General features: G+C 33.3%; 1 protein-coding gene across 1 annotated transcript in view; it reads left to right on the top strand.

Annotated features, from left to right (window-relative positions):
* The window catches only part of CEP170 (centrosomal protein 170kDa), a 111,684-nt gene that overhangs the window by 56,981 nt on the left and 38,170 nt on the right, over positions 1-16,533 (top strand). Inside the window, exons 11-13 of the mRNA XM_012644336.1 lie at positions 6,305-6,454; positions 11,139-11,265; positions 14,584-16,419. Coding sequence (XP_012499790.1) covers positions 6,305-6,454; positions 11,139-11,265; positions 14,584-16,419 — 2,113 coding nt within the window. The remainder of the gene's footprint in view (positions 1-6,304; positions 6,455-11,138; positions 11,266-14,583; positions 16,420-16,533) is intronic.

Below are 16,533 nucleotides of genomic sequence, written 5' to 3'. Positions count from 1 at the left end.
CCAGAGTCAAAATATATGTAGACAGGGCCAGATATAACACAGAGGAAGGCAGCATGTCCCAAGTCCACTCAAATGTTAAATCAGATGTGTGTGGGAACTAAAGGAGTGGGAGATCAAATAAGAACCTTGAGTAATAAGAGAGGACCTTGATAACAGTCAGCATTTTGATTTTGACTTAACATTTCTTTCTTCACTGAGAAATTTAAAAAAAAAATTCTATCAGGATAATTTATTTTTGTTCTCTCTGATTGATTCTGTTCAAGCCAAAGCTTCACAAGGGAATCCAATCCTTTCAGTGGGAAGCCTAACATTTAATAGATTTGCCCTCATTTTCCTTTTGCTATTATTGTATGAAATCTTATTTATTTTCCTGCCTGAGGGGCTTTCCAGTTACTGTGCCTTCAGTTAAGTAAGCTCTTTCTTGTGTTTCTGGCATGCCTAGCTCCTCATAATTCACTTTATTCATTCCTTTAATTTTTTATTATGGTAAAATACACAAAATGTAAAATTTACCATCTTAGCCATTTTCAACTGTACAGTTCAGTGTTATTAAATGCATTCATAATGTTGTATAACCATCGCCACCATGCATCTCCATAACTCTTTGTCTTATAAAATGGAAACTCTGTACTCATCTCTTAATTCCCTTTGATACGGCTTTCTCTAACTACTCTATTTAAAGTAACCCCAGCATTCACCTCTTGTATCTTTTCATCAGGTTACCATGTTTTATTTTCTTTATAGAACACACTTCTATCTGGTTTATTTTCTGTCCGTCCTCTCTAGAATGATCTCATTTGTCTTGTTCACTTCCATACTCCTTGTGCCTAGAAAAATGCCTGGCATGTAGTAGACATTTGAATATCTTTCTAATGAATGAATGAGAAAGACAAATTTGTGACATGCTTTTTTATTTATGTTAGTATTTGTACGTGATTAACTATATATTAGAAATTTATTTCAATGAATTTATAGATTAATTAAATCCAACCGGGCTCTGATAGAGAAGTTTTTCTGTTTTTATGTGCTGAAACTAGTTTATATCTGGATCCTAAAATAACTTGTTAAAATGTATAGTTTAAAACCTTGTATGTGTTGCAAGCTTAGTTTTGTATAAGTATGAAAGCTGCAAAAGACTATAGATTACGACAGACGTAAGAGAAATGTGTAAGTTTCAGGAGAGTGCCTTAATTAGAACAGGGTTATAGCTACTCTTTGAGTTTCTAGCAATACCCAGCTTCCAGCTTAAAAATTTGCCTGGTAAGGAAAGAGTAAAATGGTCATTGATGAACAGCCAGATTGTAGAGACCAAAGGAAGGAATACATGAGCCATTAAGAGAAGAGAAATTGGACATTTTAACCACAGAAGCATTGGATGAGATCTAAGCATAATTTGAAGATATGAAAGAAGGAGCTAATAGAGGGAGATGTGAAAGTGATGGAAAGGGCAGAGATTACGGATATTAGACTCCTAAGGAGTGGGGAAGAATCAAGGACATAAGATTCGTTAAGAGGGAAGACAAAGATTTGAGAGCATATTTTTACCCAGACAGATGTGCACAGGAAGAAGGTAGGGTATGATGGTGCCTTTAAAAAAAAAAAAATTGAGGTAACATTCACATACCATAAAACTGACCATTTTAAACAATTAACATGTACAGTTCATTGGCTTTTAGTAAATGCACAGTGTTTACAACCATCAACACTAATTCCAGGACATTTTCATTATTCCAGAAAGAAATCTCATATCCATTAATCAGCCATTTCCCATTTCTTCCTCCCCTAACCCCTTGGTAGCCACTAATCTACTTTCTGTCTCTATGGATTGGCTTATTCTGGACATTTTATATAAATGAATCATACTGTATGTGGCCTTTTGTAACTGGCTTCTTTCATGTAGAATAATGTTTTCAAGATTCATCCATGTTGTAGCATGTATCTGTACCTCATTTCTTTTTATGGCTGAATAATATCTCGTTGTTTGGATAAACCACATTTTCTTTATTCATTCCTCCATTGATGGACATTTATGTTTTTTCTACCTTTGGCTATGTAATTAATTCTACTGTGAACATGCATGTACATACTTGTGCACCGTGATCAATTATAACATGTCTCTCCCAACCCGCTTTCTAAGCTCTTTCCGATAATTTTGTCTGAGTTTTAAATTTAAAAGTTTATTACAAAAATGGTATAAAAATCTATGTTAAACATTCAGAATCATTTATTCAATTGAATTTTAAGGGATTTTTCTTCTTAAAAGTAAAATTAGATTTTCATGAAAAATTACAAATTAAAAAAAATAATCCTCCCCTTAAATCATCTTGATTTCATTCCTTGACACTTGTGTCTAGAATTCTGTATAGTTCTTGAAGTAATTATGTGTCAAATGATTTTCATGGCCATGGGAATTCTATTATTGATTTAGCCATATAAAGACCCTGTTCTCCTTACCCAGAAGGTCCTTGCTCATTGAGGAGAGAGATGTTCTAGTTATATGAGGTTGAAACTTGAATACATTTTTACTGAGACACCTTGATATTGCATGATTGATATACTAATGCAATACTATTCTTCAGTTGTTATTTTAAAATTAACCTATAGAAGCTTGGTATTTAATCTACCATTATGTTTCTGATTTCTGTGGGAAGATGAATTCTGAATTCCAACTGATTTGGATATTTTTAAAACTAATTGAGGACTGTTGCTGTTGAATTATCATTTTGCTCTAGATTTGTATTATAATACCATACTGATATGCCTAAGTCTTCCCCCACGGCCCTCACCTCTTTGACACTGGTCTCCATCTTTTGTCACAATAAGCAAGCCTCCTATATCTGATGTTATTAAATGTAATTTTGACCTCTCTGTAAGTATTCAATAGGTGGGATATTTACCCCAATGAAAGTTGACCCTGTATTGTTTGGTTTGATATACCACTATTCCCCCCTGCCCACCATTCCAATTTTAGAATTGGAAACTTTGGACTTTTTCTGTACAGACTGAGGTTTTAAATAATAATGACAATAATGATAATGTGCTAGTGAATAAAAGCAATGTCAGACTTTTCATAGGCTTGGTTTGTATTGGACATACTAATTTGTTATCTGGAGAATGTTTAGTCTCTTTGAATTTAAAACTAAAATCTGAAAATAAGTTGGGTTCTTATATAAATTTGGTTTTAATTACAGAGTACCCCTGCTTGGCTCTTCCAGGTGACATTCTCTATTTTGTGTAAGCTCTTTTATTAGACCTAAACTTCCTCAAGTCATACAGATTTTTAAATGCCCTATGGTGGCTAACCCAGTAGCTTATGGATAGTAAAGACCATACCTCAATAACAGGTTGTTAAATTGTTTGGAGTAGCCACCAAGCTATAGATGTGAAATCCCAAAGTGAGATGCCAAATATCATATGCATATATTCAAAAAGAAAATATTGAGAACATATTTCATAATTGTTTCAATGGGATGGGGAGAGAGGTGCTATCTTCTTAACACAAGCCTAGAGGCCATGAGGTAGGGGTCACGGGTCACTCCCCAAATAGAGATGTATCTACTTGGATCAAGAGAACTGTAAGAGAGAGCACATGAAAGCCACTCCCCACCCCCAAGATAAATAAGTTGTTTTTAAGCATGTGCCAGGCCCGGAGAGCTCTGATAGTGCAGGTTCACAAAGTTTTCTTTTCCTGTGCCATTCCTCCTTCCTTTGCTCCTACCCTGGAAGAATTAGGAACTGACTAGCAGACTTGGAGTGCAAGGTTCTGTTAGAGAGGAAGCATAAAAATTAGATATCTGATTACATCCCCTTCGCCCCTGTAGACTTCCAGCCTAAAGAAGTCCCCTGTTGGATGAGAGACCCAGATTTTGTACTATATCATATTGGGCTTTGATTGAGACCAGGTCAGAGTGGGGAGGGAAGAGAATCATGAACTAGGGCTAACATACTATGTGTGAAATACCTTTGAGCCATCTAGGAGGAGGGATGACAGGTAAGCAGCTGTCTTTAGTTGTAATTGAAGTGAAGCCTTGCATGTGGATGAACAGAATCTGGAATGAAAGATGAGAAGACCTAGCAAAGTTGGTCGTGGCTTTGAGGAGCTCTCAAGTTCTGTCCAATTATTAGATCTTACATCAGATTGTGTATGCTTATTAAATTTGAAAAGTATAATAGCTTTAAAATATATATATATACTGTTTATATTCCCTTTGTTTTCACATGAAAGAGGTCACAAGTGGATGTTTTTCTACTTATACACGAAAATGAATAGGTAAGGATTTCAGTCTGGACTAGTCATTGTTATTATATCATTAATTTTTCAAAATTCTGTTAAAAATACAGGTGTGAAGTTTGAAAGCTTCTTTTCCCATGCAGTAGTACTTTAGGCCCTACCACTTGTGTTTGGAAAAGAAATAATTGTTATTCCTCTAACAATATAAGCATAGCTGTCTCTGATGCTTTAAAAGGAATCTGCCAAAAGTCATCTGAGCACTTTCTGTCCAACTTCAGCACCCCGACCTCAAACATTGATTCTCTGTGTGTCTTATGTTATCATTTCTAGATGGTGTCAGAAGTGATTTGGAGAGGTGTATTATATTTTACTTGAAACTGCTGGTGCTTAAATGTTTGAAGAAATCATGTTTTTAGTATGGATTAGAATTAAATATCAATAAATAAGAAAATCACATAAGGAAATTCCTAAATTAAAATGCAGAGAGATGGAAAAATGCAAATAATTATATATGGGTTTTTTTTTTTACTTCCTGATTCCAAACTTGAGTTATATTTTTTCTAGTAATTATAAAAATAAGAAAGTAAACTTCAGTAAATTTAGAGTTCAATGGCTTGAGTTAGAAATGATTTTTAATTTTTTTAAAGATAGACACAAATAATTTCAATAGCTCTAATTTGCTTTCTTTACAAGTGAGATTAAAGGCAAAGGACACAGGGATACTCAGGTTTTTGTACTGCTGTTATTCAACTGAACTCATTCTAATGTTTAGCAAAATTAAACAGTTTTTGTTTTTTCCTTCTGTACATTGTACTTTTCATGGATTACTAAAATTCATATTCGATTTAAAGTTAATAATATATGATTTGCTGTTAAAGTGAAGATAATGTGAATATTGAGTTCAACAGAATATTAAATCATAATTTTGAAAACTGTAGTTATATTTGAATGAAATATTAAATAATAAGGCCATCTAGTGGTAAAATTTTCAAGTTTTAGTGAATTTGAAAATCTGGTATCTGTTTCACTAAATATGAACTTTAGAGTTTATCAAATAACTGTACTATTAGAAGTCAAATTAAATTAAAAATTTTACTAGAAAATAGTTCAGCCTAAGGTATTTTTCCCTTATAGAAATTGAAGGCTTTCTTTGGTTATGTTCTAAAGATCCTCTTTTACAAATTGCTCATTCAAATGTATAATATTTTTCTTGATTGTACTAATCAGAGCCACAAACAATAGCTGTAAAGAATAAGCATTGGGAACAAAGTAGAGACTTAATAATAAAATGGAATAGTAAAGTTTATATGCTTAAAACTTTTCCAGTCTCTTCAGCAACATCCAGGGCCAGGAAATGAATAAGACTCAGGTCCTACTCATAAGAAAAGCACATGATTGTTTCTGTATTTACAACTTTTCAAAAGTGTTGACTGTTGACAACCTACTTTTTGAAAAAGTTGATCTGTGTGTGTAGGCCCAGGAATCTGTATTTCAAAGGTCTTTAAATGATTGTTAGGCAAATAAAGTTTGAGAATTATGCTAGATCATACAATAAAATCTGTTATTTGGCACCTTAGAAAATTATATGTATAAATTTAACTCATCTACATAAACGTTAACATTTATTTGATAGAGAAGGAACAGATAAAATGAGCCATGTGTTTATAGTTTTTCAATATTCTTCTCAAAAATAACAGAGCAAAGAAACAAACTGAAAAGGTACTCTTTTCTAACTCTTTGCCTTATTGTAGTGTTTAACAACATTATTAAATCTTTTAACAAATCAAATATATCCTGAACATTGTTATTTTTTTATCAAATAGGACATTTGCTAAACATTAAAAAAGGATAGTTACTTTTACATAAGTTGTGACTACCCATTTTAGTCTTCCCCATCACTCCAAATGAATGTAACTTTGTCATTTAACAAGTTTTCATCATTTCTGAAATTGCTTATTGAAATTAATTTAGAATATTTTTATAATATTTGCCTCTGAAGTTAGTGATAATATTTACATACTCATCTGGTACAAACTTTTCATTTTCCCTTATGAAATAATTTTTTCACCCTAGGTGTTTGGAGTAGATGACAATCAGGATTATAATAGGCCTATTATCAATGAAAAACATAAAGATCTAATAAAAGATTGGGCTCTTAATTCTGCTGCAGTAGTAATGGAAGAAAGAAAACCACTGACTACATCTGGATTTTACAACTCAGAGGTATACATCTCTTCCATATACTTAACTTTTTACATGCATAGAGTGTAAATTTTTGTCATTTGTACATTACATTATTTTAAGTAATTGATATTATCTCCTTGTAAAATACTTCTGAAAACTAAAATTTCACAATTTTTTTGTTTCTAATAAAAACCTAATGCAATTTTGCAGTAATTCAGTTTTAGTTTTTGTTTTTTTTAAAGTTAATATTCTTTTGTAAGTGAGGAAAATATTACATTTCAGTAAGCAGTTAATGAGCTATATGCTCTGCTCATGGTTCTGACTGGCATTATGAGATAAAACAAGAAACCTACACCACTTATAATTTATAGGAAGTATTTTTGAAATTGGAAGACCTTGATATCATGCCAAGAAACATTATGCAAGGTACTACCTGATAGATACAACTTATATACCTCAATAAGTGCCAGTGCAGTGTAGCCCAGAATATACTTTAAAAAAATTTTTTTTGTTTCAGCATATTATGGGGGTACAAATGTTTAGGTTAGATGTAATTAGAATAATGTGAAATTAATTAAGGTTAGCTTGGTTAAGATAGTTAGCGAATCAATATAGGATAGTAGAGCTGCTGGAAAGGCCTGAGTACAAATCCCAGAGCTGCCATTTGTAGCTGACTGCCTTTGAGTCAGTCACTTCTCTTATCCTCAGTTTTCTCATCTACACAAATGGTGTTTTTGGTAAAGCCCATTACAGAGAATTCTAATGAAGTCTATAAAGCACCCAGCATAGTACTTGCCTGAGATTTATGCACTTAACAAATGTTTTTTCCCTTATCTGAAATATTAGAATTTTCATTGCACATTTATATAATGTAAAAACGTATATAATTCAGAAGTATTAATTATTATTTATTCTGATAATAAGAGATGACATTCAATAGAAGCTTTCTGTGTGCAATTTTACAAATAAGGAAACTGAAATACATAGAAATTAACTTGACCAAGGTCTTATGACTAGTAGTTTGTGGAGCCAGAATTTGAACCTTTAGCACCCTTGATTTCTTAATTCATTCTTTGACTTACGCTATATTACCTCTCAGGAAATTTCTAATATACAAATTATCAATAAGTATAAAATATTAATAAAAGAAAATCTTAAGGTATAAGTAAAAGAAAGTATAAATAGAATGTTGCATTCGTGTGAAATATAAATATTTTTATATACAGGTAAATAGTTCTATATGTTTGTTTATAATATTAAAATTCTCTCTTCATGGTCTGCTATTTCCTGAATACTGTCAAAGCAAATACTGTATGTTAGTGTTCTTCATTCTCCCTTGATTTGGAAAATTTTTATTCTGGTTTCTGTTTTATGAGATGATAATTTACTTACTGAAAGCAGGTAAAAGCTACTTGAGGCAGTATTTTGATATTCTGATTAATCCAGGAGGATTGTGTTGAATGTGAATTTAAATAGATTCCCTCCTCTCTTCTCTATTCCCGCAACCCATGCCAGGTAAAATTTATAGAGCCCCAGTATGTCCCTGCCTTTGTAGGAGTTACCTAATGGGCCATTAAAATGCTTTTCACAGAATGGTTTTACATAAGTGTATGTCAGTGAAACAAACCCATGTATTGTGGATATTAGCATGGTCCAGATGGCTCTGGTACCACCTTTAGTACTCAGAAATGCAGGCAGGATGGGGGCAGGTGAGATCAAACTCTCACTCTTTGCCGATGATGCGATATTATATCTAGAAAACCCCAAGGATTCAACCAAGAGACTCCTAGAATTGATAAATGAATTCAGTAAAGTCTCAGGATACAAAATCAATATACACAAATCAGAGGCATTCATATACACCAATAACAGTCAAGCCAAAATTCAAATAAAAAATGGAATACCTTTTACAATAGCGTCAAAGAAAATTAAATATCTAGGAATATATTTAACGAAAGATGTGAGAGACATATACGGGAAGAACTATGAAACACTAAGAAAAGAAATTGTAGAAGATGGAAACAGATGGAAAAATCTACCTTGCTCATGGATTGGTAGAATTAAATATTGTTAAAATTTCCATACTACCTAAAGTGATATACAGAATTAATGCAATCCTTATCAAAATACCATCATCATTCTTGAAAGATGTGAGAGACATATACGGGAAGAACTATGAAACACTAAGAAAAGAAATTGTAGAAGATGGAAAACAGATGGAAAAATCTACCTTGCTCATGGATTGGTAGAATTAAATATTGTTAAAATTTCCATACTACCTAAAGTGATATACAGAATTAATGCAATCCTTATCAAAATACCATCATCATTCTTCACAGATCTAGAAAATATAATTCTGTGCTTTGTATGGAACCAGAGAAGACCTCGTATAGCCAAAGCAATCTTAAGTAAAAAGAACAAACTGGGAGGTATTAGTCTACCAGACTTCAAGCAGTACTACAAGTATATAGTAATTAAAACAGCATGGTACAGGCACAAGAACAGAGACATAGACCTTTGGAACAGGACGGAAAATCCAGGGATGAAACCATCCACATATGGTAATCTAATCTTTGACAAAACAGACAAAATATACACTGGGGAAAAGAATCTCTTTTCAATAAATGGTCCTGGGAAAACTGGATAGCTACATGCAGAAGATTGAAACTGGATCCTCACCTCTCACCTCTCACAAAAATCAATTCAAGATGGATAACAGACTTAAACATAAGACATGAAACCTTAAGAATTCTAGAAGAAGATGTTGGGAAGACCCTTTCAGACATTGGCCTAGGCAAAGAATTTTTGAAGAAGACCTCCAAAGCAATCATAGCAGCAACAAAAATAAATAAATGGGATCTGATCAAATTAAAAAGCTTTTGAACAGCCAAGGAAACTATCACTAGAGCGAATAGAGAGCCTACAGAATAGGAGAAAATATTTGCTTTCTACACATCCGATAAAGGGCTGATAACAAGAATCTATCTAGAACTTAAAAAAATCAACAAGAAAAAATCAAACAACCCCATCAATAAATGGGCAAAGGAAATGAACAGAAACTTTTCTAAAGAAGACAGAATAATGGACAGCAAACATAAAAAAATGCTGAACATTTCTAATCATTAGAGAAATGCAAATCAAAACCACAATGAGATGTCACCTAACCCCAGTGAGATTGGCCTCTATCAAAAGATCCCAAAACAACAAATGCTGGTGAGGATGTGGAGAGACAGGAACACTGTTGCACTGCTGGTGGGACTGCAAATTAGTGCAACCTCCGTGGAAAAGAATTTGGAGATACTACAAAGAGCTAAAAATAGAAATGCCATTTGATTCAGCAATAGTACTATTAGGCATCTACCCAAAAGAGCAAAAGACATTCTGTAATAAAGACATCTGCACCCGAATGTTTATGGCAGCACAATTCACTATTGCAAGGACGTGGAAACAACCCAAGTGCCCGTCAATTCATGAGTGGATTATTAAAATTTGGTATATGTATACAATGGAGTATTACTCAATTATAAGAAATGACAGTGATCTAGAACCTCTTATATTTTCCTGGATAGAGCTTGAGCCCATTATTCGAAGTGAGGTATCACAAGATCTGAAGAATAGGCTCCACATGTACTCACCATCAGATTGGCACTGACTGATCCACACTATGGTGCTCACACGGTAGATATATTCTCCAGGGATTGGAGGGTTGGAGGAGTGGTAAACTCACCACTGATGGATGCAGTGAGCATTGTAGAAGGGAAGGGCATGCCTCTCACCCTCTCTTGGGTGAGACAAAGACATAAAATGTAACCAAAATGTTTGTACCCTCATAATATCCTGAAATAAAAAAAAAAGAAAAGAAAAATATGTAGGCAGGTACCACAAAACCTTGGAAGGGAATTCTAGGATTCACTGGGCTTTGGTATGCTTAGGCTTCACTCTATATATGTCATTCTTTATATTTACTATTTTAACCTACTGTTTTTGAAATCATAGAGTGTATAATCTGCATGAAATCTTTACATCATCAGTATATATATATTTTTGTTTGTTTGTTTGTTTTGTTTTGTTTTGTTTTAGGACAGGGTCTTTCTCTGTCACCCAGGCTGGAATGCAGTGGCACGATCATAGCTCACTGCAACCTCAAACTCCTGGGCTCAAGTAATTCTCCTGCATCAACCTCCCTAGTAGCTGGGACTACAGGCACATGCCACCATGCCCAGCTAATTATTTTATTTTTTGTAGAGATGAGTTCTCACTCTGTTGCCCAGGCTGGTCTTGAACTCCTGGGCTCAAACAATCCTCCTGCCTTGGCCTCATGAAGTCCTGGGATTACAGGCACAAACCACCACATCTGGCCACTTCATCAGTATTTATCCTGTCATCATTAATACAGTAAATCTAAGACTTTTAATTAAATATTTGTTTTGAGTAGTGCAAATAGCTTTCCATTTCCTAGTTATTACAGTTTCAGTATGAAGCCCTGGCTTGGATTTTTAGTAAGAGGTGCTATTTTTAGTGACATAATTTTTTTCAGAGTAAATCTTCATTTCTAGAGAATTTTGATGTTATATGTGAGAAGATTTAATAAGTGAATATATATCAAGGTGAGATTTAATTATGCTTTTGTATGACAGGTTAATGTGACTAAATGAAATTTTCTTTCATGGAAATCAGATTTGGACAGACTACATTATTTCATTCTCTTATTTTTCTCCTTTAGGAAGGCACATCTTCATCTGGAAACAAACGTTGGGTTTCACAGTGGGCTAGTTTGGCTGCTAATCATACAAGGCATGATCAAGAAGAAAGGATAATGGAATTGTCTACACCTGTTCCTTTAGAGAATGGTATTTTCTTTCTTTCTTCCTCTCTTCGTCTCTTTCTCTTTTTGTGAATCATATATCAGTTGCTAAAAACAAGCTAAATCTATATAGTGAGAAGTAAATTAAACCTAAATAAACATATTCAAATATTCTCATGCTCACACTACATAAGTGATTTTTTTAATAGGTAAAAAGCTGATATTTATTAGACATTTTGTATTTTAAGGGATTTTAAGCAGCAGAAAAATTTCAAGTGATAAAACTTTTTCTTTTTTGAAAAATGTGTACTTCATAAGTTGAAAGTACAGGACAGATGGAGGATTTAGTAGTTGATTCTGAGGCACTTTTCCTTTTAGTTGCAAATTTATGCTATTCATTTCAAGTCTGGTTTTAAAACCTTATGTTTTTACTTTTAAATCAAAATTCTTCCTATTCTTTTTGATATACTGATATCTTAGGATAAAATTTTATTTTGACTAATAATGCAGATATCATTAAAGTATAATCCTAACTGAAGATAAGGAGATAATTTGTAGATGATGCATTTATATGTGTGTATGAATTTATATATATTACATAATGAAAATTTAAAGATAAGACTAAGACAGGTCCATTCATAAATACAACAAATATTTTTTGAGTCTACTTTATGCCATACGTTCAGTGAAAGAGAAGTTACTTAATGCATCTCACACATCTATGTAGTGTGATTTTTATTACCTTTTAATTATATTTCTGTGAGGAGAAATACAAAGTTTCTTTAAAAAAATGAAATTGTATACTTCTAATGATTTTCATTATTAGATTCAGTTAATTATATTCTTAATTAAAAATAAGATGCTCAAGGGTGAGGGAGGAGGAGGTGATGGTCAAAAGGCACAGAATCTGAGACAAAAGAAATATGGCAGATTTTTTTGAGATTTATTGCACAGCATGGTGAATATGGTGTTAGAGTATTGTACATTTCAAAACTGCTAAGAGAGTAAGCTTCAAATGTTCTCATCACAAAAAATATTAAGTATTTGAGGCGATGGATATGTTAAGTAGCTTGATTTAATTATTCCACACTATTTTCATAGGTTATAACATTGATTTGTACCCCATAAATATATGATTATGAATTGCCAATTTACAATAAAAATTAAAACTTATCCAAGATGAAAAATAAAGACTTGTTCATAGGAAAAAAAAAAAAAAAAAGAAAAAGACCCACAGGGAGAATTTGTATGTGGTTTTTATCTGTATTCTTAATTTTATTCTTGTTAAAAATGGAAATTTGTTTCTGTTTGTGGCACCCCAAAATCTGTCTTAAGAATTTTGTGAAAATTAGCAAATATTTGAGGATGCTGCATAGCAGTGTACTAGAAAAGTTATTTATCATACAAGTAATTACTAGTATTCCCAAAAATCTATTGTAAATTATTAATATTAAGTTTTAGCTGTGAAATAATATTCTACCCTTATTATAAAAAATAATAGACCACTTAGCTTTCATGATCTCATTTCTGTTTTATAATATTCTAAATCAATTTATCTAGATAAGCTGACAAATCCACTTAAATCCTAAAGTGTTCTTGTTAAACATACATTGAGTGTGTGTTAGAAACAGGAGAGTGTAAGAAATACTAGAAAAATACAGAAAGATAAAACAGCCATTTCATTTACGGTAGGTAGTTCAGTTAGCACTAAGGAGATAAGACATATTCATGCAGGAATAAACAACATACGATATAACATGGTTAATTGCTAAATTAAAGTTTCATCAGTCAGTTTGATAAGTATTTCCCTGCATCATAACCATTGTATTGCTATGGTATTTAAATACTAAACTTTTAGGATTATAAAGGGGAAAAAAAGACCCACAGAAGCTATATGTAGTGTCCTTTTCCCCATTTATCCCTAAAAGGTTATAATACTTTCTATGTTAATTTGTATTTCCCTGAAAAGATGTTTCCCTTTTCTGAGAAATACATTCCATTTTTAACAGTCAGGAATATTCTCCTTAAGTAGTCTCAGATTCTCTCACTTGGAAAAATTAAAGTATGTATTTTCTCATTGGCTTCTACTTATTTGAAGAAACAAAAGGGATTGCGTATTTTCATACGTGGCCCTAATATATACCGGAAGACTATAATTTAAAAATCCTCCATTTATAAAATTATGACATGTCCTAAGTATGAAAAGTAAGACATTTCATATTTAGGATTTTTTAATCAGCTTTAGATTTTAAAAAAAAAGTAATTTTTAAAAAATATTTACTTAGGAAATCTAAAATTGTCATTCTTTCAAGCAGGTAATGCTGCTTATTAAAAACTAGGTATGTTATTTTTCCCTATTATGTAATTGAAAATATAGCAAATTAAATCATCTGTACAATCCTGTAATAAACTAGTTAGATTCTGTTTTCTTGAGCAGACCTTAAGGATGGAAAGTCACAAAAGCAAGAATGAACACAGTGGACTTCCCTGCTATAAAACACATTGAGAGAAAAAGAACAACAGATGTAGGTTAAGATCAAATGACCCTTGTACACTATGATGACTACAGTTAATAACAATGTATTACATATTTGAAAATTGCCAGGAGAGAAGATTTTAAATGTTTTAACCATAAAAATGATGATAAATATGTGAGATAATGGATATGCGAGCTTCATTTAGCCATTCGATGATGTATATGTATATCAAAACATCATGTTATATACCATAAATACAATTTTGACAATTAAAAATGAAAAAAAAACATATGAAAGAAAAAAAGATCAGATAACTCTAATTTTTATCTCATACAATTTACTTTCCTTACTCCTCTATTAATTGTCTATTTGTACAGCCTGAAATTGTACTTAAATTTTTAAACTACTAGTCACAATGCTGGCTCATTTATTTTTTATACTTAAGTCATTTCTTAACTCACACTTCAAAATATAATGTAATACAGTTGGTCCTCTGTATCCATGGGTTTTACATCGTAGAGTCAACCACAAATCAAAAATATTCAAGAGAAAAAGATGATTTTTTCCATACTGAACATATACAGACTTTATTTTCTAATCATTATTCTCTAAACAATACAGTATATCAACTATTTACATAGCATTTACATTGTATTAGGTAATTTTAAGTAATCTAGAGATGATTTAAAGTATACCAGAGGATGTGCATAGGTTATATGCAAATACTGTACCATTTATGTAAGTGACTTGAGCATCCGCAGACTTTAGTATCCATGGGGGCTCCTGGAACTAATCTCCACAAATACCAGGGAATGACTATCTAATATTCCTTTTATTTTTAATTTTTTGCCCTAATTAATTTCTTCTTCGTGGTTTTTATGTTGTAGATACAGATATCAGTGAATCTGGCATTTCAATGAGAGGTACTGGCTCTGCAACTTCTTTGGCTAGTCAGGGAGAAAGAAGGAGACGAACCCTTCCCCAACTTCCAAATGAAGAAAAGTCTCTTGAGAGCTCCAGAGTAAAGGTTATAACACCGAGATCAGAGATAGGAGAAAAACAAGACACAGAACTTCAGGAGAAAGAAACTCCTACACAGGTATACCAAAAAGATAAGCAAGATGCTGACAGAGCCCTGAATAAAATGAATAGGGCAGTAAATGGTGAGACTCTTAAAACTGGTGGAGATAATAAAACCTTACTTCACTTAGGCAGCTCTTCTCCTGGAAAGGAGAAAAATGAAACTGACAAGGAAGTTTCTTTGGTAAAGCAAACATTAGCAAAAATTCAGCACCAACAAGAACAAAAGGAGGAGGCACAGTGGACAGCTACTAAATTGTCTTCCAAAAGTGTTTCAGGTCAGATAGATAAATGTAGGGAGGAATCTTTTAAGCAAGAGTCACAACCTCAAGAAAAAATTTCAGGACATCCTTCTAGCAAAGGAGACAGGGTTATACAAAATGAGAGCAAGAGAAGAAAAGCTGAGGAAATTCTGAAAAGTCAAACTTTGAAGGGAGGAGACAAGAAGGAATCCTCCAAGTCCTTAGTACGACAAGGGAGCTTCACTATAGAAAAACCTAGCCCAAACATACCCATAGAACTTATTCCCCATATAAATAAACAGACATCATCTACTCCCCCTTCTTTAACATTAACGTCTGCAAGTAGAATAAGAGAAAGAAATGAGTCTTTGGATACTGATTCTAGTATGGACACAACCCTTATTCTAAAAGACACTGAGGCAGTAATGGCTTTTCTAGAAGCTAAACTGCGTGAAGATAATAAAACTGATGAAGGCCCAGATACTCCCAGTTACAATAGAGACAATTCTATTTCACCAGAATCTGATGTGGATACAGCTAGTACAATCAGTCTGGTTACTGGAGAGACTGAAAGAAAGTCGACCCAAAAGCGTAAGAGTTTCACTAGCCTCTATAAAGATAGGTGTTCCACAGGTTCTCCTTCCAAAGATGCTACAAAATCATCATCTTCAGGTACTAGGGAAAAAATTGAAAAGAAAACAAAAAGTCGTTCCACAGATGTAGGTTCAAGAGCAGATGGTCGTAAATTTGTACAGTCCAGTGGGAGAATGAGACAGCCTTCAGTAGACTTAACAGATGATGACCAAACCTCTAGTGTACCTCATTCTGCTATCTCTGATATTATGTCATCTGATCAGGAAACTTACTCTTGTAAATCTCATGGAAGGACTCCACTTACCTCCACTGATGAGCATGTACATTCCAAACTGGAAGGAAGTAAAGTAACAAAATCCAAGACTTCTGCTGTAGCATCTGGTTCATCCAGTAAATCAACCACTCTTCCAAGGCCACGACCTACCAGGACTTCCCTTTTGCGCAGGGCACGACTTGGTGAAGCTTCAGACAGTGAACTTGCTGATGCTGACAAAGCATCTGTTGCTTCTGAAGTATCCACAACAAGTTCTACATCAAAACCTCCCACAGGAAGGCGTAACATCTCTAGGATTGATTTATTGGCTCAGCCTCGTAGAACAAGACTGGGCTCACTGTCAGCTCGTAGTGACTCTGAAGCAACGATATCTAGAAGCAGTGCCTCTTCACGTACCGCAGAAGCCATCATTAGAAGTGGAGCCCGATTAGTACCATCAGATAAATTTTCTCCTAGAATTAGAGCTAACAGTATCTCTCGACTATCAGACTCCAAGGTCAAAAGTATGACCTCAACTCATGGCTCTCCTTCAGGTAAATTGGATCCAGATTTTTAGCAACATTAGCATGTTCTATGTTTTGGGGCTCCTTTCTTGAAAAATTAAACTTCTAGTTGTCATCTTCCCAAAATATTCAAGAGAAAGGTTA

The sequence above is a fragment of the Propithecus coquereli genome, unplaced genomic scaffold (assembly GCF_000956105.1).
Source record: "Propithecus coquereli isolate 6110/MARCELLA unplaced genomic scaffold, Pcoq_1.0 Scaffold210, whole genome shotgun sequence".
NCBI classification, from domain to species: Eukaryota; Metazoa; Chordata; class Mammalia; order Primates; family Indriidae; genus Propithecus; species Propithecus coquereli.
This window is presented reverse-complemented; position numbering and strand designations above follow the sequence as displayed.